Raw genomic sequence first — 24691 nt, forward strand, 5'->3', positions numbered from 1 at the left:
GACGACTACAAACCATATGCTGCTGGTCTCCCTGAGCCTAACATGTACAACTTTTTCAAAACCTACTTCAAGTTATGTGAGGCATGCGGTATGTATTACTGCAGTTGTGTAAGCCATGCACACTTCACCAGAGTGCAGAATCTGCCAGAGGACACACATTGCAATTACCATATTTCATTAGTTGCTGACTATGCACAAAGAATAGAAGAAAGACTAGAGAACAGAAACACTGACAGGAAAATTCTATATTGCTGCAAAAAGGAAAGCTACTTGTAAGAACTGGCTAAATGGCTCATGGAGATGCTATGCTAGAAATGCCTAGAGCAATTCTATTCTTCCTTGTCTCCAGGGTGTTGCACCAACACATACAGAAGCTGTCACGAGTTGTCACCGTGGAGCATCGAGATCTACGCATCCCACGGGCCTATCATGCTGAGAGCCCCTGGCCCAGTGCTCAGGCTCAGCTAGGGGCCCTGGCAGCCCACAAAAGTCCACAAGACAAAGTAGCCTGTGTGGCTGCTTGCTGTGCCTCACTTGCCAGTCTGCTGTCAGCTGCTGCAGGTGCCCCAGCAGCAGCTGATGATCTTGTGCCCGTGCTTGTCTTCGTGCTCATTCGTGCAAACCCACCCCACCTGCTCTCTACCGTCCAGTTTGTGGAGACCTTTCAGCGTGCCACTCGGTGCTGCCAGGGCGAGGCTGCGTACTGGTGGACCCAGTTTTGTGCTGCTATTGAGTTCATCAAGACAATGGACTACTGAAGCTTGCACTGCTGCATTGAACTTTCTTAGTGCACCTAATTTGGTGACTTAAGACAGAGGAGAAAAAAAAAATGCCAGGCCCAGCTGCGCCCCAAAACTCCTTTTTGTTTTCTTTAATTATAGTAAAGGAGAGATGGCTTGGGGCATGCACTCTGAGCTTTTCACTGGCAAGACGATTTATAGAGTACAGAGCTCAAGAATAACTTTGATATGCTGTCATCTGTAGTGGCAGTTAGCAGTCTGGTGTGTCAACAGTTTTGTGCATAAACATGTGACTGCCTTTGTTTGAAAGAGAAAGTGATAAGACCAGTGAGTAAAAGGGGCATTTTCCCAGCAGGTACAAGATTTTATGGCTACAGCTTTTTCAAGTTTGTAGTTGTGTGTAAAGAGCTGTGAAAGTGTCTTACTTTTGAAACTTAGTCCAAGTAGCTCAAATGAGATTACCTGACAAGAAAATGAAAGGTCTACAACTAAAGTTGCACTTTTACCATAAGATCAGCTAGGTTGGTTTGCTTGTGTGTCTCTGTAGAGTGTCAAGGAACATTTAATGAAGTTGGCTTTGGTTGATGAATCACATTTTAGCACATTTATGTGATGCAACAGTTTTAACATATTCAAAGGTAACTCACAGAGAACTGCTTAAGCTAAATTTAGTCATGATATAGATGAGGCAGATATTCATTCTTAGAGAGTAGGGTGTTAATAAAAGGGTCCAGTGTATTGTTATTGGTGACGGACATAGTTTACTAGAGTTCAGGAATGGTCTGATACCTCCTTGCAATTATGTGCAATTTGACACCAAAGATTAACATAATTACATAAGTGATATGAGTTGCTGACGCAATAGGACATTATCCTGAATCAGACCACACGTCAGCTCAAGAGCTGTGTACAATTGACGGAGACGTAATGCAGGCGTGGCACTGTAGTGGAATTGCAAGGCACACCAACGCAGGTAGTAGCTGTGAAAATAAGGTTGTAGTGACAAATACGGGTGCCAGCAGAAGACGAAGAAGACGGGTGTGGTCGTTGGTGCTCGCACTCGCTCCGCTTGGTCGTTGCCTGTTTCTGTGCATTTATAAAAACGCCGAGCACATGTAACCTTGAATGCGTGCTATCAATTGGTGGAGGTGCTGGGTAGCATTGCTGGTGACTGTCGGCGTGCAACGTCAACATAGATCAGAGGAGCGGAAACAGGCGGATGCTGGTAGGTGGTTGGTAGCGCCTCAGAAATTTGCTCCTCTATGGCCTGTCGTAGCGTCTGAGCAAGTGCCTGCGTGGAGTCCGGGATGCAGGGAACAAGGGACAATTGTCGTGCCACTTCTTGGACAAACTGCTGTATCTGCCGCATTAACATTGTGGTGCCAGTAGAAACGGCGCCTACAGTTAACGCTAACATGTTGGCCGTGTCAGAGCTTAGGAGGCATGTAGAAATGCGCTGTTTCCGCAACTCGTCGTAGTTCTGACAGTACTGGACCACGTCTGTGACAGTTTAAGGATTTTTGGCAATGAGCATTTGGAAGGCGTCATCCTCGATCCCCTTCATGATGTGTCTGATTTAATCAGCTTCAGACATAGCAAGGGTAGATCGATGCGCTCGGCGTTTTTATGAATGCACAGATACAGGCAACGGCCATGCGGAGCGAGTGCGAGCATCAACAATCACACCGGTCTTCTTCTTCGTCTTCTACTGGCGCCCGTATTTATCGTATTTGTTGGATTGGTGCCCCGCTAAGTGGAAAGGGCTAGCTTATGGCTTTCCTTAGCGAGTAGGCCACTTTGGCACAGAATAATTTGTGCCATCTCAGTGCTACTAGGTTTGACCATGCTACTAGGTTTGACCACATGTTATGCACCTTAGTGGTGTGGGTTGTGGGCTTCCAAATGGTAAAAAAGGGCTGCAAGTCGCTGGATGTTCACATTTACACATCTGGATGAGTCACAGCAAAAATATCATATTGTATTGCACCAAATGACAGTTTCGACTTCATACTTACACTGATTGTACTGACTTATCCCACTCTCGTGTGTTCACGCAGAAAATTGTCATGATGAGAACTCTACCTCTTGGGCTAGGTTGTGGTGTCATGGCGCCTGGGATGATAACAGATTAGTTTGAGTGGCAGAGGTTGCAATGTATGCTTGCTCAGCATGTGAAGTGCAAGAAGGAGTGACCATGATTCTAGTGACACAAGTTTACATCATAGCAAATTATAAGCAGATTGTGTTATTTGACATTTTGTGTTTGCCTCAAAACAGGGCTTGGAGCACATGAGCAGAGAGTATTCTTTTATGGTGTGAATTTTGCATATTGCATGTGATATAAATTGTCATATGTTTAGAAACTAGGATGCTTATAACTTGAAAGCAAGCTTATGTGCTTATTTTAAGTAAGCAAACATGGAACAATGCAGCTTTCATAGTATTTAACACTCTGCAGGAATGGTTAAATGCCAGGATGCAATGCCTCTTTACTTGTCTCTGGCAGCAATAAGTGAGTGATGTGTTGTTATTCCTCTTCATGTGGCTAACGCCTTGGCTGCTAAAATTTGAGTAAGTTGTGTATAGCCGATCAAGCCATCTGAATTGTTGAAGCACCCAGCTTGATCTACTGGCAGTAGTATTTTCCATTGATGAAAAAGCTGGTGGCACAAGAATGGGGTGTGTATTTCAAGCTATGCACCAACCACATTGTCACTTTTGTCAGTTGGGCAGTTATGTGCGTCTTGGTGTTCATAGCACATTAAAATGAGCAAAGCTAGCAATCCCCTTTGGTGTTGTCACATTCATGCTCGAAGCACTCGATACATTTCCCTCGTGGCTGCTGTCAGCTATCGATATTCGATTGGTGTTACAGGTGATTTGAGCCGCGTGCTTGTTCACTAGTGAATAGCTTGCAGGCTTTACACCATACAACATACACCATATGACACATATATTTTTATACTGAATCTTTGTTAACCCTTTAACTGGTCACTCAACAGTATTGTCAACCTAATAAAAGCATCTGTAAAAACTAGACAAATCCAAATATTAGTATGTGCCTTCCAATTTACCTTTATTTATGTACCTGCTCAACAGTGGTATTCACTAAAATGTTGAGCGTGAGCAGCAGCAGATGTATTGGTCCCAAAACCTGAAGGCTTCGTCGTTATCTTAGCGCACGTGGGGGGTCATATTCTTGCCCATGCGACATTTTTGTTCCTGTTTTAAGCAAGCTTTTATTTCTTAACTCCATAAAGGAAAGAACACACATTGACCTTGCCATAGCAAGTGCCAGAGACCAGTTTTGGACCATACATTTACCTCTCACCACCTGGTCAACAATAATTTTGACCTACTGTATCTTGCTTAGTTTTTAGAGAAACTGTTTAATATTTCAATTGGTATGTATTTGAGCAAAGAAAAGAATAACTAAAGCAACAAAACTATTCTAGGTCAAGTCTTTCTTATCTTGCCAATTAAAGGGTTAATAGTGTGTCTGTGTTATCAACATGCTAGCTTGTGTAACTTTTTTTCAGGCATGAGATGCTTACAGAGCTTTATTGGTTACTACAGCCCATGCATGGCCTGCAATGTATTCTTACGTGCACTGTTCTTTGACCATGTCTGCAACTTCTGCCAGGTAACTCTAAGCATCGGGCTGCTTGCCTAGGCAGATAGAAAATTGATTTTTTAAAGCTCCCGCCATCTCTAAACTTATGTTCAGGATAGAACTGCCTTGCAGCATAAGACTTGCACACTACAGAGAAGTAACACAAGTTTGGCAAGTTATTAAATATAACAGGGTAGGAATCGTAATTTTAAGTATAGGGGTGCTTATCTACCGCTGAAAAACACCCAAGTAGAGCTCTTACTGTGTGGTCATTATACTGGAGAGTCTGGAATTGTGTCAGAAAAGCAAAAAAAGTGCATCCTGCAAGATCTAGAAACGAAATAGATAATGAAGATTTATTTGAGCGTGTGCAGTGAGATACCTAATCAGATTTTAGACTGGAAGTGCTATGTTCGAGAGCACATCTTTTCAGTCCCATAAGAAAAGAACATCTAAAGTCAATACACACGCATTAAATCAAGCACAAAACTGAGGCTGCATTACCTACAACCGGTCATCGCCTGCATTAGCCCCCGATGGTCCTCATCCGCCCTTGCATGGCATGCAACCCCTGAACCAATCAAATGCAGGCGCAGCGCAATGCGACGGAACAGCTGAGACAAGCAGTATCACTGCAGCTTCGGATGCTTGCTGCAGAAGATGGTGAAAACGAAGCACCTTATTGACAAAAATAATTTTTCTGCACAAAGATGCCACAAATGGTTATTATTCAGGCAGCAGTAGCTGGCATTTATCAATGAATCCGCAATTATAGGCCGATTCAGGATAGCCTGTCATTGTGTTGCAACACTTGGTTGGTTCAGGCAACCATTGCCTGGTGAAAGAAGCTGATTAGCCAGTGAAATTCAATGTGCCCATTGGGGTGGTTTTATTTATTTATTTATTTTTATAAAAATGAGGCTCAGAAGGTGACATGAGAATGCATGGGCCTGCATTAAAAACTTTGCCCAACCAATGCTGCCGCATGCGATTTGCAGGCAAAAACGTATACCGCAGGCCACTTGTTATGTAATCTATAAAGAGAGCTATGCAAGCGTCAGTAGTTGTGCAATGCAGTGAGGAATGCCAGGAACATCATTTGTTTGAGTATAAGCACTTTATAAGTCGATGCATGGATCTTATTGCATGCACTGATACCTGTCACGTAAAATACATTAGTTTAGTGTCACAGTCTCTTGTTTATCAAACATTAAGCTCCTTGGCTGACAAACACTATACAATGTCGCAAGGGCATTTCAAAGGCCCTTGAACCTTTCTTTTGACTCAGTGGCGAACTAAGTGCTGCTACAGAGCTTCAATGGCCATCAAGTGAATAGTCTAAGGAGTAGACAGATTTGCATGGAGCTCTGTTAAAACCTTGGAGGCATTGAAGCAGCACGCTCCTATATGCTCGTCTTAAGCACGTTGACACTGCAAGTCCTTTCAATTTGTCTGTACTTCCTGACAGTGGCGCACCGACAGGGGGGTTTCGAGTGTTTTAACCCCCCCCCCCCCCCCACCCACGCGTCCAGCCCCACCAGTCCAACGTGTACCTTCCTTTAGTGCTCTGTTCACATAGTCATCACAATTCAGGAGGTGGCTTGAGGTCGAATTTTCCTGGTTAACAAAAACACTATCACTGTCTTTTATTTATTCATTCACTCCTAAACTACTGTGAGTAAAACACTGAAGAAATAAACACATTCATCTTCCTTGGTGTCATTATTATAATAATTATTAGGCATTTTCTTTGCTGTAGGATTCCTCTTGCTAAAGCAAGTAAATTGCATATTATGCAAAGTGCTTGCTCCCCCCCCCCACCCCTGGCAGAGATCCTGGGTGCGCTACTGCTTCCTGAACTAGTTCAGGAGCTGCACTTGTTCATTTCACCTGGTGAATTCTTTGTGCAAAACAAGTGCATTCCCTGCACTTGTGGGAAAGGTAGTGCAGCGCTCGTGCAGGAGTTGTCAGGCCAGTTCTGTGTTAACACGAAACATGCACTGAACAGCCATGAACTGGTCCACGAAGTGCAGGGCGAATCTAATGGACCTTACAGTAACATGCTGTAAACGAAGCATTTGGGGAAAATAATAACAAATATCTTATCTAATTTGTTTTCTTGCATGAGGAGAGACAGAGAGAGAGACTTTAATGATACAAAACTGCACAGGCGCGCTCACCGCTGGGATGCCTCGGTCATGTGTGGAGCCATTAGTCCAGGACCTAGAGTGTGTGGCATTCACACTATTACGCAAATACTGCAGCCATGATCACTGTCGCCATTGCCCACTAGCAAAACGAAGCCTAAACCATGGAAACTTCACAAGTGAATAAAAGAAGCATAAAAAAATGAACAAAAATTTGGTAGTACTCTGAATATTTTCTTTAAATCCACTGCACAGAAATAACATGCACTTTAAACTTCTTAGATTCATTTTCGCAGCTGTTTGCTTTCAGAGATGCAAAACCATTGCGGGCAATTAACGTGCCGCAAGCATTTGGTATCTGGTTATTTAAACACTTAAGTGGCATTTAGGTCTCCCATGTAGTGGTAGCACAAATCCTTCCAGTTGATAGTGTTTAGGGATTTTGGAGGCCATTAACTCACCATAATGTGCCCATGTGGTGCAGGTATGTTCCAAGGTCTCCCAAAAATGATGCAAGACATTACGTGCATAATTATCCTGTGAACCTCTATTGAAACATTGGAGTGCAGGTAAAGAAAGAAAAGATTTCAATCAAAGTATCTTTTACTCCATCGTTCATTCAGTACCAGTCTTCATTTGAATAATTCATTGGATTCTGTAAGTCAACTGCCTTGCAAGGCTTCATTCCTACGGACTAATGAGGACATGCCTGAAGCAATGGGCATTGGGGATTTGGAGGCACGCATGAGTACAAAGGCACTGGTTAATGCTTTAAACTGAGAATTGTTTTTCATCTTTCGTTTTTTTGTTAACTTGGGGAATTTGTCATAAGGCATATGGTAGTAAAAAAAATTTGTCCTGCTCTGCCAAACCTGTCCTTCACCTTCCTTCCTCTTCATAAAGTGGTTAAAAAAAGACCAGGACTGTTCATAGCCTGACCTGTAAAAAGTCAAAATCCACTTACGGAGTCCAAATAAATAGCATTTCTCCTTTCATTTTTGAAAAGATACCAGGCCAGGTTGGTGGACAAGAGTAGAGATTTCTTGGCTAGAAGGCAGCTGATTTCGAAATTTTTTCCAATTTTTTTTATACATTTATCTAAACTATTTAATAATAACTGTGCATTTTATGTTGTGTAAAATTCACCCAGCAGCCTAGAAATGGTTGAGAGAAACAATTGCTTGTTCGATCTTCTAAAAGCAGCCTTGGGTGGCATGTTTTGCAACATAGGTAATGGTCAGTGCACATGTCGGTGGGACAATCACCTGCTGAAAGAGCACTAAAGGGACACTAAAGAGCAAAGTTAGTTTAGTCTGGGGAAGTACTTATATACTTGATTTGTATATATTTGGAGGAAAGGAGGTTGGTTTTCAGTACATGAAATGAAGAGTAAAGTTTCCATTTGGGTTTTCCACCCAAACTGCTACGCCAGTACATTAGTATGACACCACAAACTTGAAAGTATTTTCACATGTTCGGGTCGTTTTTGTTAACAGTTTCTCAAAACTTAATTCATTTTTTATTCCTTTATTATGCAATGTAATCCTTGTTTATCGATAAACAAGGACACTATTCAAGTCTCACAACATCACAAGCAGCTAGCATGGAAACTTAGGCCTGTCTCATTTTCTGCATCTTTTCTGTATTACCAAGACTGTGCTCACAGTAAGACTGACATTGGTGCCATAGGTTTGCAGGCACCAGTAAAGGAGTGCAACAAGGTGTGCCAATGTTGGGTTGAAGGTTTGTTGAGAAGTGTGAGCAGTTTTAAATAACTATCGTACTGTGTGCATTGTTATCAGTCATTTTTTGTTCATTTGCATATATTGTATTTTCCATACCTTCCTTGGTGAGCTTAAACACAACAGTTGTACTCCTCACCGTGCCACTGAACAGTGCATGGTGTATTTAAGTATGGTTAAATGACCCAGAATCAATTGAATTATCTTAGCAGCCATCAGAGCGATCAGTGGCAAATGCACATCAAGTAACATTTTTGAAAGCATCCATGCAAGTCATGGAGTGTTAAAAGCAAAGTAACATTTACTGGCTGCATCACCTTCTCCCCCCCCAGCTTTTCAGGATATGAAATTCACAAAAGTCAAATTACGCAGCTCTGCTTACCTTGTTTTGTGTGACACCATCGCAGCGCATCGAAAAAGGCCGTTGAGCATAGTTTAAAATACCACAAGTAGTAAACAAGACTGTATGAGCTGTGTACTGAGAAGTAACCACCCATTTAGTATTTCTTCTGATTCCTAATTTCTTTCCTTCGTTTACGCTCATATTTAGCTTGCTTGAATGTACCCTATCAATGCCGATTTTTGGCAGTCTGGTTATTAAAGTGAGCAGAATACTTCAGAGCTTCATTTGGCATTGCTTGGTGACTAAGCATGCTAGAAGTACACTGTGTAGCACAAGTCACTAGTTTATTTCACACAAGTCATTTTTTTTATTACTTTGGTGTTTTGTGGATTGACATAATGTGACCATGTACTTGCAAGTGCAAAAGTGCCACAAGATTTTGTATGTGTTTTCTTTTACAGAGTGTGTAATCAGGTGCCAGAAGTATGTCAAAACTAGTAGTTGACAAGCACCTATTTTTTTTTTTTTCTTTTCAAATGTACATTTATTTGTTAAACCTTGAAATGTCTGAAAAATAGTTTAATGGTTATGTGCATAAGCATATACCTATATTAAAGAAAAGGTTTGTCATGAACACTGCTGATCACTCTTGCTATACATTTAAGTCAGCCTCAGGTCCATGTGTGCTCACATTTTGATGTATGCAACAGAACACAATGTTCTTTCTTGCTAAAAAACAGAAGTAAACATTATCATTGGGAGACTGTTCATCTATATCATTGCAACTGGAGTGATTCCTGACATGTGCACATATAAATTAGTTTATAGCAGCAGTTTATGTGGCACAGTCGGACCCGGAAATATTGAATCCTAAGGGAATTGCAAAAAAAGTTAGATATGTAGGTAATTTCATATATCAAATAATAGCCCCTGAGGCAAACGGCGTCTTACCGATTGGTGCGTCTGAGAGCCGCTAAGTTACTGCATGCAACTCGGTGGGGGGAAAAAAAAAGCAAGCACACTTTATTTACCTGCAAAAAAATTGCTGGATCACTTTCAACTTCATTGCAAAGTCCAAGTTGATTCTTTTCTTTTCACTTGCAGCACCCATCGCTTGCAGAAAATGAACTCGCGAATAGGCACTCAACCCACACTACAACGCCACGAAAATCGGAAAGAAGTAATGTTGACGTTCAAGGGTAGCACGCGGGCTAGTCGAACAGGTCGACGGGGCCCAACTGACTGCACACACGACCCACACGGCTCAACTGAGTGAACATTCTCTTCTCCACCTCCAGGTGCCAGAAGACCTTTGGCTTGGTGCAACGTTTAATATATTGAATTTGATGGTGAACGGGCATTCTATATACGCGTGCACCAGCCCTATACATTTGCATAGAATTTTTTAGGGAATTTTACAGCTGTTCAATATACTCAATAATTCGTTATATGTGGGTTCGATTTACTATCCGGGTTCGACTACTTTTTTTGTTATAGTTAAATTTCAGTGTGTTGCTGTTTGAAATAATTTAATCCCAGGGTTAGCCACTAGCTTTGTTTTAATGCTGGTTCGTTTTGTGAGCGAGATTGTTGTATGTTTGAGATTAATGAAGCAGCTTCATTGTATTTTGTACCATTGGCTTATCTTCTGTTTATTGATACTGAGGTGCTTCTCCTTGGTGTACATGACAGTGGCATTGCAAGAACCTATAAGTCAATATCTGGTAATAAGCCAACATTCTTACTCTTGTCAAGATGCCTCACATTACTTCATCTCCTTCCGAGTGAGAAGCACTGCTGGTCCTTATTACTGATCAGCACTAGAATAAGGGGCTCAGAGCATTTTCTGGAAATTTGAGTACATAAGTGGACAAACATAACGCAGCCATTGATGTTTGCAACAGAAAAAGCACACACTTTATAGTATCCCTGTACATGCCAGCAGTAGTGCTTGCACACTTCTCAAGAGCCGCAGGGTAATGTGGGAGCACATGAGGTTCATTATCACAGCTGCACGATCTCTAGCTTGTAAGACCCACTGGACAGTGTGCAAAGTAGTGCCAGTGCTCAATTCGCTTGACCTCTCACTTGTTCTCTCTCACTATCAAGGGACATCAGGCTTCTGAGGGTCCAAATGGTTGCAAGGGCAAAGATAAATGAAATACAGTGGAGTAGTGGAATCTAAACACAAATAGTAGGCTGTTTGTTCAGCTTCATGTGCAATGTGTGCAATAAAGTATATAGCTCTGGTTTCACATGTCAGCTAAGTACTCATTGCCATGTATATGTTAATGAAGTAGCTTAACTTTTTTGCTAGTGACCTACTAAAGATGACACCACTTGGTCTTGGTTCTTGTTTTCAGCCAGTTTTGTTACTGCTAGTACACTGTTAGAATTGTTCGAACAATTTGACTTATGCCACTTGTTACTTAACAGCTGCCACAAGGAAGAAAAGGGCGTTGAGAAACGTTGGTGGGGTTATCAGGACAGTACATATAGTACTGCAATTCAAGCCCACTAACCATAAGGGTCACGAGCGCTATTAGCATGACACAACCTCCTCAAGGGGCACTCATTTTCTGCCTCCCACATTGCTAACTGCCAGGCAGAGCGGCAAGTATATGTTGAGTATGATCCTTGAGCATGTTCCCCTCACTGCAGTAGTACATCTGCTTTTTGCACTTCTGATGGACGTTCATAAAGAGCTAGAGATCATTCGTAACTACCTTAGAGCTAAAAAGTACATTTCCCTTTACTTTGAGCCCATGTGATTAGTTGCCACAGTCAAGAACCCAAACTGTTATCTCTATGATTAATTGCAAAGCATCCCATAATGAGAGCTATCATTTTGGAAGAATGTGAGGTGCATCCATTTTCCCTGCGATTGCCTGCATTTTTGATTGCATAATAAAAGTGATTTTATAGGTATGGAGGCTATTGCTTTTGTAGGATGTCTATGTGAGCAATTGTTATCTGGAACAAGATGGTGGTGCAATGAAGCATTGTCAAATTGTGAAACACTTAAAATTTATTTTGCCAACGTGAGCTCCACTCTTGAAAGTGTTGATGAAAGAAATTTTAATTAATTACCACCACCGTCTTCTCTAACCAAGATGGCCTCCAGCTGCTGGAGAAGCTCAACCGCTTGAATAACGTCTGACCATTGGCAGCTGACAAATGACCAAGGACTCTTGTCTCACTCCAAGGAGAAAGCATTTTGCCACATTAATAAGGTGGCTATCTTGAAGTCACTGTAGTCAATATGTGAAGCAACTGGTCCTGCATGATCGCTTTATCCTAATTCTCTGTCAGACTGGAATCTGCTACCTTGAAATAAATGCACTAGTTAGGTGATAGAAGGGTTGGTGATGATTGTGTCAAGTGCAGACAGATATGAGCAGATGGAATTAGAATGTTGACGTCTACAGTGAGTCAAAGCCATTTCCTTGAATACATTACACACCTTGTATCTTGTAGTGCATTTTTTTAAATGTGAAGTTTTCATTTCTAATAATTTCCAGCTGCCCTCCATGTTAAAAGCTAACTTGCATATTATTACAGTCAATGTAGCCGCATGAGTAGAAGAGGAGGAGTGTTAGCGGAGAAGACGAAGAAGAGAACGCTTCTTGCTCGTCGGAGGCTCGCCCTGAGGCCTGATCAATAAACACCGTTTGTCGCACGTCGTAACAGTTTTTGGTGGAAGGTGCTGGGTACTTTAAGTAACGACGGACCCGGAGCCATTTATTCTTCGCCGGAGTCGTCGCCTCGCCGGACTACCCCCTGCGCCTGTTAACATGACCAATGAAGGAGACGCTCGGGGACCGATACCTGCCGCTCCGGGATCAACGCCTGCTGGTACGTGGCGCTACTACCGAGAACCTCGGGTTTTCGCCGGGAGAGCAGGTGAAGATGTAGAAGAATGGCTCAGACATTACCAACGGGTAAGCAATTCCAACGACTGGAACACCACCGACCAACTAACCAACGTTGTCTTCGCTCTCACTGACACTGCCCTGATGTGGTTTGAGAACCACGAAGAATTATTAACAACGTGGGAACGTTTCGTTCATGACCTAAAGGAATGCTTTGGCGACTCGGACGCAAAAAAAGAAACGCGCAGAGCACACCCTGGCACAGAGAGCACAGCTACCAGGGGAGACTTGCACTGCCTACATCGAAGAGATCTTGAAATTGTGCAAGCAAGCCAGCGCAAGAATGTCCGAGGAAGACAAGGTCGGGCACCTGCTCAAGGGCATAGCAGAGGATGTGTACAATTTTCTGATCGGCAAGGACAGTCTCGCTTCAGTGTCTGATGTCATGAAGCACTGCCGTACGTTCGAGGCGCTGAAGATGCGCCGAATAACGCCAAAGTTTGGCCGATTGGCCAATGTTACCACTGTGGCCAGCATTGATATGAGCTCTTCATTTGACTTGGCGTCGACGATATGACAGATCGTCCGCGAAGAGCTGGACAGGCACACCGAGACGACACGTCGTGTGCCTGATGTCTCTACTGCCCCCTTTTCGCAAGCCCTGGCGACTTCACCACCTTTGAATGGATGGCAACCGTCGGTCAGCGTCGCGAATGTATCAGAGTACCGACACGCACCGGCATCGAGAGGCCACTACTCTTCGGATACCCGATTTGAACCTCACCCTCGTTACGCACGTTCCTCTGGACGCCCCACCACTGGCAATGCTCCGCATTACGACCCATTCGTTCGTCCTAGGCGTGCAGACGTGTCTGACAGCTCTGAAGATTACCGCAGATGCCGTCCGCTTCCGACATGCTACGTCTGCGACGTTCTTGGCCATATATCCCGTTTTTGTCCTCAACGCCAAAGGTCTCCGTACGATCAACTTGCTGCCCCAGCGTCCAACGCCCAATGGCCTTCTATCGCGCAATCGCCTTCTAGCAGCAACTTTTGGCAAGGAAACTTATGGAACCGCTCACCTGCCTCCGATCGTAGCGTGACGCCACCTCCTGTTCCTCGATTGCACCGGTCTCCTTCACCACGGCGTCGTCCAAGATCACCACCGCCGGAAAACTAGAGAGCGCGGCCAATGGAGGTGAGGTCGCTGGAGATTCGCTGCTGAAAGATATGCCTCCGCCTGTGTTTATGTTGAAGAACAAAGTGAAAGTCCTCGTTGATGGTGTGTCTACATTGGCGTTAGTGGACACCGGTGCTGTTGTCTCTGTGATGAGTCTCGCTTTCTAAAGGTTATTAGGACGCAAAGTGGTATTTCAATGGAACCAAGTGGCAACATTTTGTGGCGTGAGCGGGGATTCGTTGCGGCCTGTTGGTTTTTGCACTGCACAAGTGTCACTGGGTGGTAGAGTTTTCACAACTGAATTTACAATCCTCCCCCGTTCCTCACATGATGTTATATTAGGTATTGATTTCCTACAGATGTGTGGTGCCACTGTTGATTGCCGAACAGGGGAGATGTTTGTGAGTGGTGACATTTCTTACGAGCTCATGCAGGATGCTCCAAACGAGGATGGCGCATTTCATGCCTGTGAGGACACTCTCGTGCCTGCTTTGTCAGCTGTGTGTGTGCCGGTGGGCTGCGCTACTACCACTCATCGGGCCTTCGACGCCACAGTAGAGCCGGCGTATTTACTGTGCATGAAGAAGAATATCTTTCTGCCACATTGTCTTGTGTCTGTTGCTCAACGGCGCTCCAAATTATGGGTTGTCAACCCTTGAGGCGAAAACGCCGGCCTAGTACTCAATTCTAAGAAATGTCACTTCGGTGAGCGGCAGACATTGGTGCTTGGCCATCTTGTAGACAAGGATGGTATCAGGCCTGATCCACAAAAGACAGCAGCTGTTGAAGCGTTTAAGCCTCCTCGGTCTGTTAAAGAGCTTCGTAGTTTCCTAGACCTCTGCTCTTATTTCCGCCGATTTATACCTGCTTTTGCCGATGTCGCATATCCCCTGACTTGTCTTCTGCATAAGGACGCCGTTTTTGAGTGGACTCACGAGTGCGACGCATCTTTTTGTCAACTGAAGTTCTTACTGACGACGGGTCCCATCCTTCGGCATTTCGACCCAGCTGCACCAACAGAGATCCACACCGATGCGAGTGGCGTGGGGGTCGGTGGAGTCCTCGTTCAGCGATGCGGCCGGAACGAGCATGTCATTGCTTATGCGAGTCGTACGTTAAGTAAGCCTGAACGCAATTACACCGTTACGGAGCAGGAATGCCTAGCGGTCATTTTTGCTGTGCAACGTTTTCGCTCGTACGTGTATGGACGCCCATTCACAATCGTCACAGATCATCATTCGTTGTGTTGGCTTGTCAATCTTCGTGATCCCTCTGGTCGACTCGCGCGCTGGGCTCTACGTCTCCAGGAGTACAACTTCACAGTTTCATATAAGAGTGGTCGCCGACACGCTGATGCTGAATGCCTTTCGCGAATGCCGCTAAACACCACTCTTTGTGATGCTGATAACTTTGATCATTTGATTGCTTCTTTGGCACCTGCATTCCCTGATAAAGAGACCTTCGAGAAGGAGCAGCGAGAAGACTTCAGCTTAGAGCCACTTTTCAACGCGCATGACTCCACAACAAGCCGAGGATATTGTGTTCGTGATGGCCTCCTCTACAAGAGGAATTTCGCAACCACTGGTGCCCGCTTCCTTCTTGTAGTTCCGGAGAAGCTACGCTCCTCTATTCTGCAGGTTATGCACGACGATCCTACCTCCGGACATCTCGGAGCAGCGCGTACATTTCATCGTGCCCAAGAACGGTTTTACTGGCCCCGAATGCGTCGGTCGACTGAAATGTATGTGGCCAGTTGTGCTCAGTGTCAGGCCCACAAACACCTAACTACGACGCCAGCCGGCCTCCTACAACCCCTGACGCCTCCGAGCTCTCCTTTCGAGCAAGAAGCGTTCTCTTCTTCGTCTTCTCCGCTAACACTCCTCCTCTTCTACTCATGCGGCTACATTGACTGTTCGAATGATCGAATGCAGGAGGAAAAAGGAAACTTGGGTGGCGGTGGCAGATGGCAAAGCAGCCGTCTCGCAGTACCGGGTCAGATGGTCGGCACATACGATGATCCAACGGTTTCCTTTCGAGCAAGTTGGAATTGATCTCATGGGTCCCTTTCCCCGCTCATCGAAAGGGAACCGTTGGTTCATCGTATGTGCCAACCATCTGACCCGGTACTGCGAGACGGCTGCTTTGCCATCTGCCACCGCCACCTAAGTTTCCTTTTTCCTCCTGCATTCGATCATTCTCCGTCACGGCCCTCCTCGAGTAATCATCAGTGACCGCGGCCGCCAGTTTACTGCAGATTTCGTGGAAGAGCTTCTTCGATTATGCGCTTCCAGCTTTCGCCACTCAACACCGTATCACCCGCAAACAAATGGGCTGACCGAGCGTACCAACCGCACACTGGTGAACATGTTGTCCATGTACGTCGCATCGGACCATAAAAACTGGGACGACATTTTGCCATTCATTACATACGCTTTTAACACAGCAAAGCACGAGACTACTGGCTACAGCCCGTTTTTCCTACTCTACGCTCGTCCGCCGCGTCACACACTGGACACCATATTTTCTTTCTCCACCCACGACGATCTCACCATCGCCGAGACTTTGTGTCTCGCTGAAGAAGCTCGACGCTTGGCCCGCATGTGTACTCTGAAGCCCTTCACACCGAGAACTTAGCTGACTTGCCCGGCGGGCTTCGTCTAGGAGGGGAGGAATATTACAGTCAATGTAGCCGCATGAGTAGAAGAGGAGGAGTGTTAGCGGAGAAGACGAAGAAGAGAACGCTTCTTGCTCGTCGGAGGCTTGCCCTGAGGCCTGTTCAATAAACACCGTTTGTCGCGCGTCGTAACAATATTATTGCAAGCTTGAAACAAGTTATCAGTTGTAGAGGCCTTGCTAGATTTTTTTAACATAGTAAATAAGCCTGCTTAGTCATTCACAGTTGTGAACATCTGTGCCCATTTTAATTAATTAATTTGTTTGTTTATTTATTTATTTATTTATTTATTTATTTATTTATTTTTGTATACTGAAGCCCTTTAGCATGGCTATCGCAGGGGTGGGTACACAGTATAAAGAAGCAGTGTCATAGCAAATAAATATACAAGAAAACAATGCAATTCAAGGTATAAATAAAGGAGGATGTTCTATGACACTAAAAAGTTTTACACAGGCAATTCTTGCACAGACCTCATGTTGCTAAGTATTTCATTCCATAGTTCCATGGACTGAAAAAAGAAGCTGTTGATTCGAAAATGAGGGACATGTTTAGTTAGTGATTGCTTCTGGCATGCGTCAATTTAGCAAATGTTGGGAAGACATATTGGTATGAGTTGAAGGAAGGATGCAGAAGTTTCAGGGATTCAATGTTTCATTGTTTAGAAAGTGGAGTGATGCCAAATTAGGGGTGCTTGATGAGAAGGTGGTGAAAAAAGTACATACTGTAACATCGGTAGTTGTATAGCCTTTTTCTAGATGGATTCATCTCTGTTTATGGTGACAATGTTGTATACATTCCAGATAGTGGCACTAGAAAATTGGTCTTACAAGCGGTTTATATTGATACATGCATATTGCGCGTTTCTTGTGGACGATGGGCGCGGGCCAAGCCAACGAACTGTTTCTTGCTCTCGAGCTGTCGGCTGAACTGGCCAGCGCTGCAGTTGTCTCTTCTGAATATACTTTGTAAATAGTCTCCAGTGCTTAATCCTTCGTTCACGTAACATTTTGGTGGAGAGTGCCGTTCCCCGTTCTCGTCACGGAGCTTCGCAGCGACCGCACTGTCCTGCTTTCCGCCATGGCCCCCACTGACGACACCTTGTCTGCTTCTACTCCTGCGACCCCGACAACAACGTACGTCACGGTTACCAATCCTCGCGATCATGGCATATTCTCCGGCCAAGATAATGTCGACGTTAAGGACTGGCTCAGCCTGTATGAGCGTGTTAGCCGAAACAATCGCTGGGACCCTACCATTATGCTAGTGAATGTACTATTCTACTCGGGCGGAACACCTCATGTCTGGTTCCGGACACATGAGGACGAGATCTCTAGCTGGGATGCCTTGAAGGAGAAGCTCAGCGACCTGTTTGGAAATCCTACCGGTCGGCAGCTGGCTGCAAGAAAAGAGCTTGCTACCCGAGTTCATTCTTCTACTGAATCACATGTCTCGTACATACAAGACGTACTCGCTCTTTGCCAGGAAGTCGACGAGAAAATGGCCGAGGTTGACAAAGTATGCCACGTACTCAAAGGGATCACGGACGACGCGTTCAACTTGTTGATCTTCAACAACGTTTCCACCATTGGCGTCATTGTCGAGGAATGCCGCCGCTTTGAGCTCTCCAAAAGCCGCCGCGTCATTCCACAGTTCTATCGGCTCCCTAACACGGCTGTGATGTCGTCCTGCGTCGACCTTGCCGCTTCACTCCCCTTCAATGAGATTGTTACACGTATTGTTTGCCGCAAGCTTGAGGCTACAAGTCCTGCCCTGTTCCATCCACGCCCACTTGATCCCACCATTGACCAACCAGCCCCAGCGATCTCTCTCATTCAGGCAGTTGTGCAGCAAGAATTTGCCAACCTTGGTTTTCCTGCTGCCTGCTCTGTCTCCCAACCTGATGCCAGACCGGTGCCGACAGCTGCGCCTCGCAGTGATCTGTATTCCCCTTCCAGATACCGCAACCCTACAGAGTGGATAACGCTGGACGACAAGCCAATTTGCTTCCGTTGCCTCCGAATTGGCCACGTAGCTCGCCACTGCCGCACCTCCTGGACGTCCCCGTATTCAAGCTACTTTTCCCCCTCTACTAGCCCATATTCCGACCCTCGCCACTACTCGCCTCGCCTTATGCCTCTTACCTCTGACGTATCCGTCGATGACAGTCGTCCTGCTTGCTCGCCGCTACCTCAGCGTCGTTGGTCCCCGTCGCCCCAGCCACGCCGCTATTCGTCGCTAACCAATTATGAACCCTCTTGGACGGAAAACGATACCATGCAGCTCCTGGGGGTAGTCCTGCATTATCTTTGTCGTGTCGAAATCCTCCATTCATGCTCCCTACGAACCAGAACTTACTTGATGTTCATGTCGACAGTGTCCCTTTGATGGCATTAATAGATACTGGATCCCAGGTGTCTATAATGAGTTATAGCCTCCATCGTCGACTGAAGAAGGTTCTCATGCCTGCTAATACACGAGCTGTACGCGACGCCGATGGCAGCACTGTTGCCATCACTGGAATGTGTACTTCCCCTATAAGTATCGCCGACCGCCACGTTCCAGTTCTTTTTACAGTGCTGACCAATTGTCCCCATGGCCTAATCCTCGGACTCGACTTTCTTGGGGCGCATTCAGCTTTGATCGACTATTCTGCCAGTACCCTTTGCCTCGAACTTCCTCTACTCGCGCATATTCGTGCCGAACTGCCTGGACTTTCGTCTATTTGCTATCATCTTTTCCTGTGCCCGATGGTGATTACGTCTCCACATCTGTTCCTGATGTCCTTTTGCTGCGCAATATCACCCACTCCGTTGTAACCATCGCCGATAACCGGACATGCTTCCCCATCGTCAATTTTGGCCTGACAAAGCAAGTTCTACCCCGAGGCATATGGGTTGCAAACTGAGTACTATAGGAGATGACCACGTCACGACGTTTTCAGTAGACGTCTGCTCCAATTCTTCACCATGTCCACAGGATGCTATTTGCCCTGACGCATCATTTAGTCCCATGATTGCTGCGGACCTATTGCCTGAACAAGCAGCAGCTCTGTGTCACCTTTTGGTTTCCTACCATGACATCTTCGACCTCAACAATCGACAATTGGGCCAGACTGCAATTGCTAAGCATTACATAAATACTGGTGATGCCAGTCCTATTCATCGCCGGCCATATCGAGTTTCTGCTTCGGAGCGTGAGGTTATCCAAGGTTACCTCGTTTTGACGACGCCCTCGATTGTCTCCACGGTGCCAACTACTTTTCATCAATAGACCTTCGGTCTGGTTATTGGCAAATTTCTGTGGATGAAAAGGACCAAGAGCAGACTGCATTCGTCACCCCTGATGGTTTATATCAATTCAAAGTTATGCCATTCGGTCAATGCAATGCCCCAACAACGTTCGAACGTATGATGGACTCTTTGCTTCAAGGGTTCAAATGGTCAACATGCCTCAGCTGCTACCAAGACAACGTCCTCGTATTTTCGCCTCCATTTGAGACACACCTTGAGTGCTTATCAGCTGTTCTTCAAGTCTTGTGTGAGGCTGGGCTCCAACTAAATTCATCGAAGTGTCACTTCGGTTATCGGCAGATTACAGTACTGGGCCACCTCATCGACGCTTCCGGTATTCAACTAGACCCAGAGAAAATTCATGCTGTCACGTCTTTTCCTGTACCTCAGTCTGTCAAAGACATCCGAAGTTTTGTAGGACTCTGCTCCTACTTCTGACGGTTCATTAAAGACTTCGCAGCGATTGCCCGACCACTTGCTGATCTTCTGAAGAAGTACGTGCCATTTACGGTGGGGTCCCGCTCAAGCTGCCACATTTGCCCACGTGACCAACGTTCTCACCACGCCATCTATACTAACCCACTTTGACCCGTCGTCTCCTACAGAGGTCCGTACCGATGCCAGTGGTCACGGTATCGGAGCCGTCTTAGCCCAACGCCAACAGGGTCAAGATCGTGCCTACACTAGCCGCTTCCTCACAACAGTGGAGCGCAACTATTCGATTACACATTGTGAATGCCTGGCTCTCGTCGGGACGGTTTCCGAATTCCGCCCGTACTTGTATGGCACGCACTCCTCTGTAATCACGGACCTCCATGCGCTCTGCTGGCTTTCCTCACTCATGGATCCTACCGGCCGGCTTGGTCGCTGGGCTCTGCGGCTGCAAGAATATTCCTATGCAGTAGTGTACAAGTCGCCGCATACATCAAGACGCTGATTGTTTATCACGCTATTCAATGGACGAACCACCCGCCGACCATGACACCGATGCCGACGCTTGCGTTTTCTCTGTTTATCAGCTGCTACACGTTGCCAATGAGCAATGCCATGATGCCACCTTGCGCGTGCGCTATCATTGATCGCTTGGAATCTTCGCGTTCTGACTCGTCCCTTCACTTGTTTGTTCTCCGAGATGGTGTATTATACCGCCACAACGTACGCCGCGACGGTCCTGCCCTACTCCTCGTCATTCCTAAGCACCTCCGGTCAGCTGTTCTCCAAGAACTTCACGACTTACCAACGGCAAGTCACCGCGGTGTCTCCCGCACCTACAACTGCTTTCGCCGATGCTTCTTTTGGCCAGGCCTTGCCCGCTTCGTCCGGGAATACGTTGGGACGTGTGAGAAATGTCAGCGCCGAACAACACCATCGACGCTCCCTGCCGAATGCCTTCAACCGCTCTAAATTCCTTCAGATCCGTTCTTTCGCATTGGCTTAGACGTACTTGGCTCTTTTCCTCTGTCAATTTCTGGCAACCAGGCCCGTAGCCAGGGGGAAGCCCTAGGGCCCCCCCCCCGAAATTTTGATCTTTGCTGAAAATAATTACTGAAAAATAGGTGCGTTCCTCAAATAGTCAAGGCCTTCAGTAAATGTCCCTCCCCCCCTTCCCCCCAGAAAAAAATTCCTGGCTACGGGCCTGCTGGTAACAAGTGGGTCACTGGCAACAGATTACGCCAAGCGCTACATCATCACCAGAGCGCTTCCATCAAGCTGCGCCACAGATGTTGCCGATTTTCTTTTACGCGACGTGATTCTGCAGCATGGAGCTCCACACCAACTGCTCACTGACCGTGATCGTACATTCCTTTCTATAGTCATCGCCGACATCTTGCAGTCCTGCTTAACCAAGCACAAGCTGACTACGGCTTACCATCCACAGACTAATGGCCTCACAGAGCGTCTGAATCGCCCCCTGACTGATATGCTTGCAAAGTATGTCTCGTCCGACTATACTGATTGACCTTGCCCTACGCTATGTCACATTTGCCTACAATTCCTTGCGTCACGACACTGCCGGTTATTCCCCTTTCTTTCTGTTGTTTGGCTGAGAACCCACATTGCCACTGGACACATCCCTTCCATGTGCTGCAGCAGAGACCAGCGAATATGCACTTGACGCCATCACCAAGGCAGCCCAAGCACGCAAAATTGCTCGCGCTCACCTCCTGACCTCCCAAGAGAACCAAAGGCGTTTGTACCATCATCCACACAAAGACGTCCACTTTTTGCCTGGATCTCTGGTACTCCTGTGGTCCCCGATTCGTCATGTTGGCCTGTCAGAAAAACTCCTGTCTCGGTACACAGGTCCATATCGAGTGCTGCGTGCCGTGACTCCAGTTACTCGCCCCAGTCAGCACCACTATCTCATCTGCCCCGAATTTCACTGATGTGCATGTCGCACGCCTCAAACCGTATTAGTACTCTCCTGTTCGATATTTAGATGCACCAGGACGGTGTTTCTACCGCCGGGGATAATGATACATGTATATTGTGTGTTTCTTGTGGACAATGTGCGTGGGTGCCCCAACAAAGACGATGAACTGTTTCTTGCTCTCGAGCTGTCGGCTGAACTGGCCAGCGCTGCAGTTATCTCTTGTAAATATACATTGTGTATAGTCTGCAGTGCTTAATCCTTTGTTCGCGTAACAATATGTTAGTAACTTTGTTTCCTTTGGAGAGCTACTCATAACCACTTCAGGCATGAATTATGATGGGCCGTCTAGAAATGTGTCAAACTTACACAATTTTAATGCAACGCACTCAACAATCTATTAATAGAAAGAAAAGGTGGTAAGGTGGTGCTAATGTTCTTTTTTTTTAAGTAAAAATAGTTGAATCACAGGCTTGAAGTACATGCACAATTTAATTATTGACTGCATGCATTATGAGAAAAGAAATATTATTCTTACTGCATTTCTGCCGGATTGTGGCACCTCAAACGTACTGTGAAACATAGCAGTACCTTGACAGAACTGGCAAGAACAAGTCTCGCCTCAAGGGGATAATGAGCAACTTAAATATCCAAGCTTTTTCAGGGCTTTGTTATAAATACGTTGAATGTAATTAGGCCACGACAAGTTAGTGGTGAAAAGTAGGCCGAGAGAGAGAGAAAACACTTCATTGAATGATTAGGGTGCGGTAGTGTTAAATTCCTCAGTCCAGGGCCTCACTGGCGGAGTTTTCTAGTGTTGCATCTTGTTAGCGTAGGCTTGTATAGGAAAGGTGATAGCTAAGCCTTGAAATTAGTAGAGCATCTTGTAGATGGAACATGTCTGTTTCCTGGAGGCCCCTTGAATGTTTCCTGGAGGCCCCTTGAATGGTTGGAGACCCAGTGCAGTATGTGCAGCACCTGCTGGTCTTGCTTGAGGAGGTGCTGCACCTTGGTTGTTGGGGCCCAGTCCTTTTGGATATAGAGTCCTAGGGTCTTACTGCAGCAAGTCTAAGGCCAGGGTAGCTTTCAGTTGGGCCAAGATCGTTTCTCTGGTACAATTTTGAAGCTGAAGTAGCACATCCTGGGTTGATAAGTGTTTGGAGTAGCCAATAAGTTTGTGAGGAAGGCAGCCGATTTTGTCAAGGTGATTTTGGTAATACAACCCGTTCCATCAATTTGCCTACACAAGAAATAAGGGAAATGGGATGGAGGTTGGCTGTTGTGAGCTTGCCTGGTTTCAGTATGAAGATCACCATAGTTGTTTTCCACTCTGGAGTGGTTTGCCCGATTCCCATATCTTATTAATTTGGTCTAGGAGGAAGTCTGTCTGGTAAATTTTGAAGTTGTGCAGTGGTGATCTTGTCGGGATTGGAACCTTTGTTTCCATTTGTCTTCGCGATCACACATTTCAGTTCTGCTAGCGTAATGGGGTCGATGAGGGTCACCTCTTTCAATATCAGTCTGTATAGCTTGCTTGTGATGCACTATATGGGTATCTCAAGAGGTCCTGGAAAAGTTGGTCCTCAGATGGATACTCATGTAGGAGTTTTTTTAGTTTGTCTTTTCCGTGATAGTGTTTTTGGGATCCATTAGTATCCTTGTGAGGTGCCAGGCAGAGCCCAAATGTAGCATATTTGGTCACACATCTTGTGCCACTTTTCGTGCGTCAGGTGGTCCGAATAGTTGGCTATTGTTTTGTTTAGAATATTTATGCATCACTGTAGGCAGCATTGATTAAGCTTATTATTTTTACGATGCTTAAGGAGACTGTGACGGGCCTCCCACAAGGTCAAGAGGTGCTTGTCCATGCTGCCGTCCTCAGCTGTCATTTCGATCTTCATTGCTTGAGGCTGTGTCTGCTCGTTTACTGTTTCGATCCACTGGGGCAGAGTTAGGCCCTCCAGATGGTCCGTAGGTTCTGTATTAAAACTCATCCTAGTTGGTTTGTTGGGTGCAGTGGATGCAACACTTGTGGACACCTGTTTTTAAGGTGATCTAAAGTAGTGTATGATCACTGGTCATAGTGTCATGTGTATGTACCATGAGGCTTGTATGGTCCTTTATTTAGTGTCAGGTCTGACGTTGTGTCTTTCTCCATTGCGTTTCCTTATCTCTCCTTATCTCGTGGGGGAGTTGGGCTGATTGAGTAAAGTAATTTGTGCTGTTAGTATTGTGTCGGGTATGGCGATTCCTTTAAGGGTGTTTTGTGCAGCTCCATGAGGTGTGATCTGTGTTAAAATCAGTTTCTCCCTAGGAGAGCCGTATACGTTTCTTATGAATAATTCACATTGTGACTTGCCTTTGTGTTTTGGCATCAGGCAGATGTAGTTTTTCATGAGTTATCATGGTTGCTAGTTTAGCTTCTATAACTTTTATCACTTAATAGGTTTGGGGGTTTAGTCATTGCATAGTCCTATATAATGTGTTCTTTCTGCGATTAAAATTCACTTGGAAGTCAGGGCTGACAGTGTTATTTCTTGTCTTGGTCCATGTTTAGCCTTGCACTGTAAGCATATAGTATTTTAGTCTGGCTTCTAGTTCTTTAAATTTTAGCAATAAATTTGGCTTCCAGTTTTGCCTCTAGTTCTTCAAGGGGGGTGACTTGGTTGCAGGTTTACTGGTAGGTGACTTGATGACATCTGTGGGGTGCTCTGGA

At 45.5% G+C, this 24691-nt stretch overlaps 1 protein-coding gene across 2 annotated transcripts in view; it reads left to right on the plus strand.

The window, feature by feature from the left end:
* The window catches only part of LOC119436691 (GTPase-activating protein and VPS9 domain-containing protein 1), a 261172-nt gene extending 253128 nt beyond the window's left edge, over nt 1-8044 (plus strand). For both annotated transcript variants that reach the window (XM_037703656.2, XM_049659648.1), the window contains exon 20: nt 350-8044. In XM_037703656.2, coding sequence (XP_037559584.1) covers nt 350-758 — 409 coding nt within the window. In that variant the 3' untranslated portion in view covers nt 759-8044. The remainder of the gene's footprint in view (nt 1-349) is intronic.
* The last annotated feature ends 16647 nt before the right edge of the window (nt 8045-24691 follow it).

The sequence above is a fragment of the Dermacentor silvarum genome, chromosome 1, assembly GCF_013339745.2.
Source record: "Dermacentor silvarum isolate Dsil-2018 chromosome 1, BIME_Dsil_1.4, whole genome shotgun sequence".
NCBI classification, from domain to species: domain Eukaryota; kingdom Metazoa; phylum Arthropoda; class Arachnida; order Ixodida; family Ixodidae; genus Dermacentor; species Dermacentor silvarum.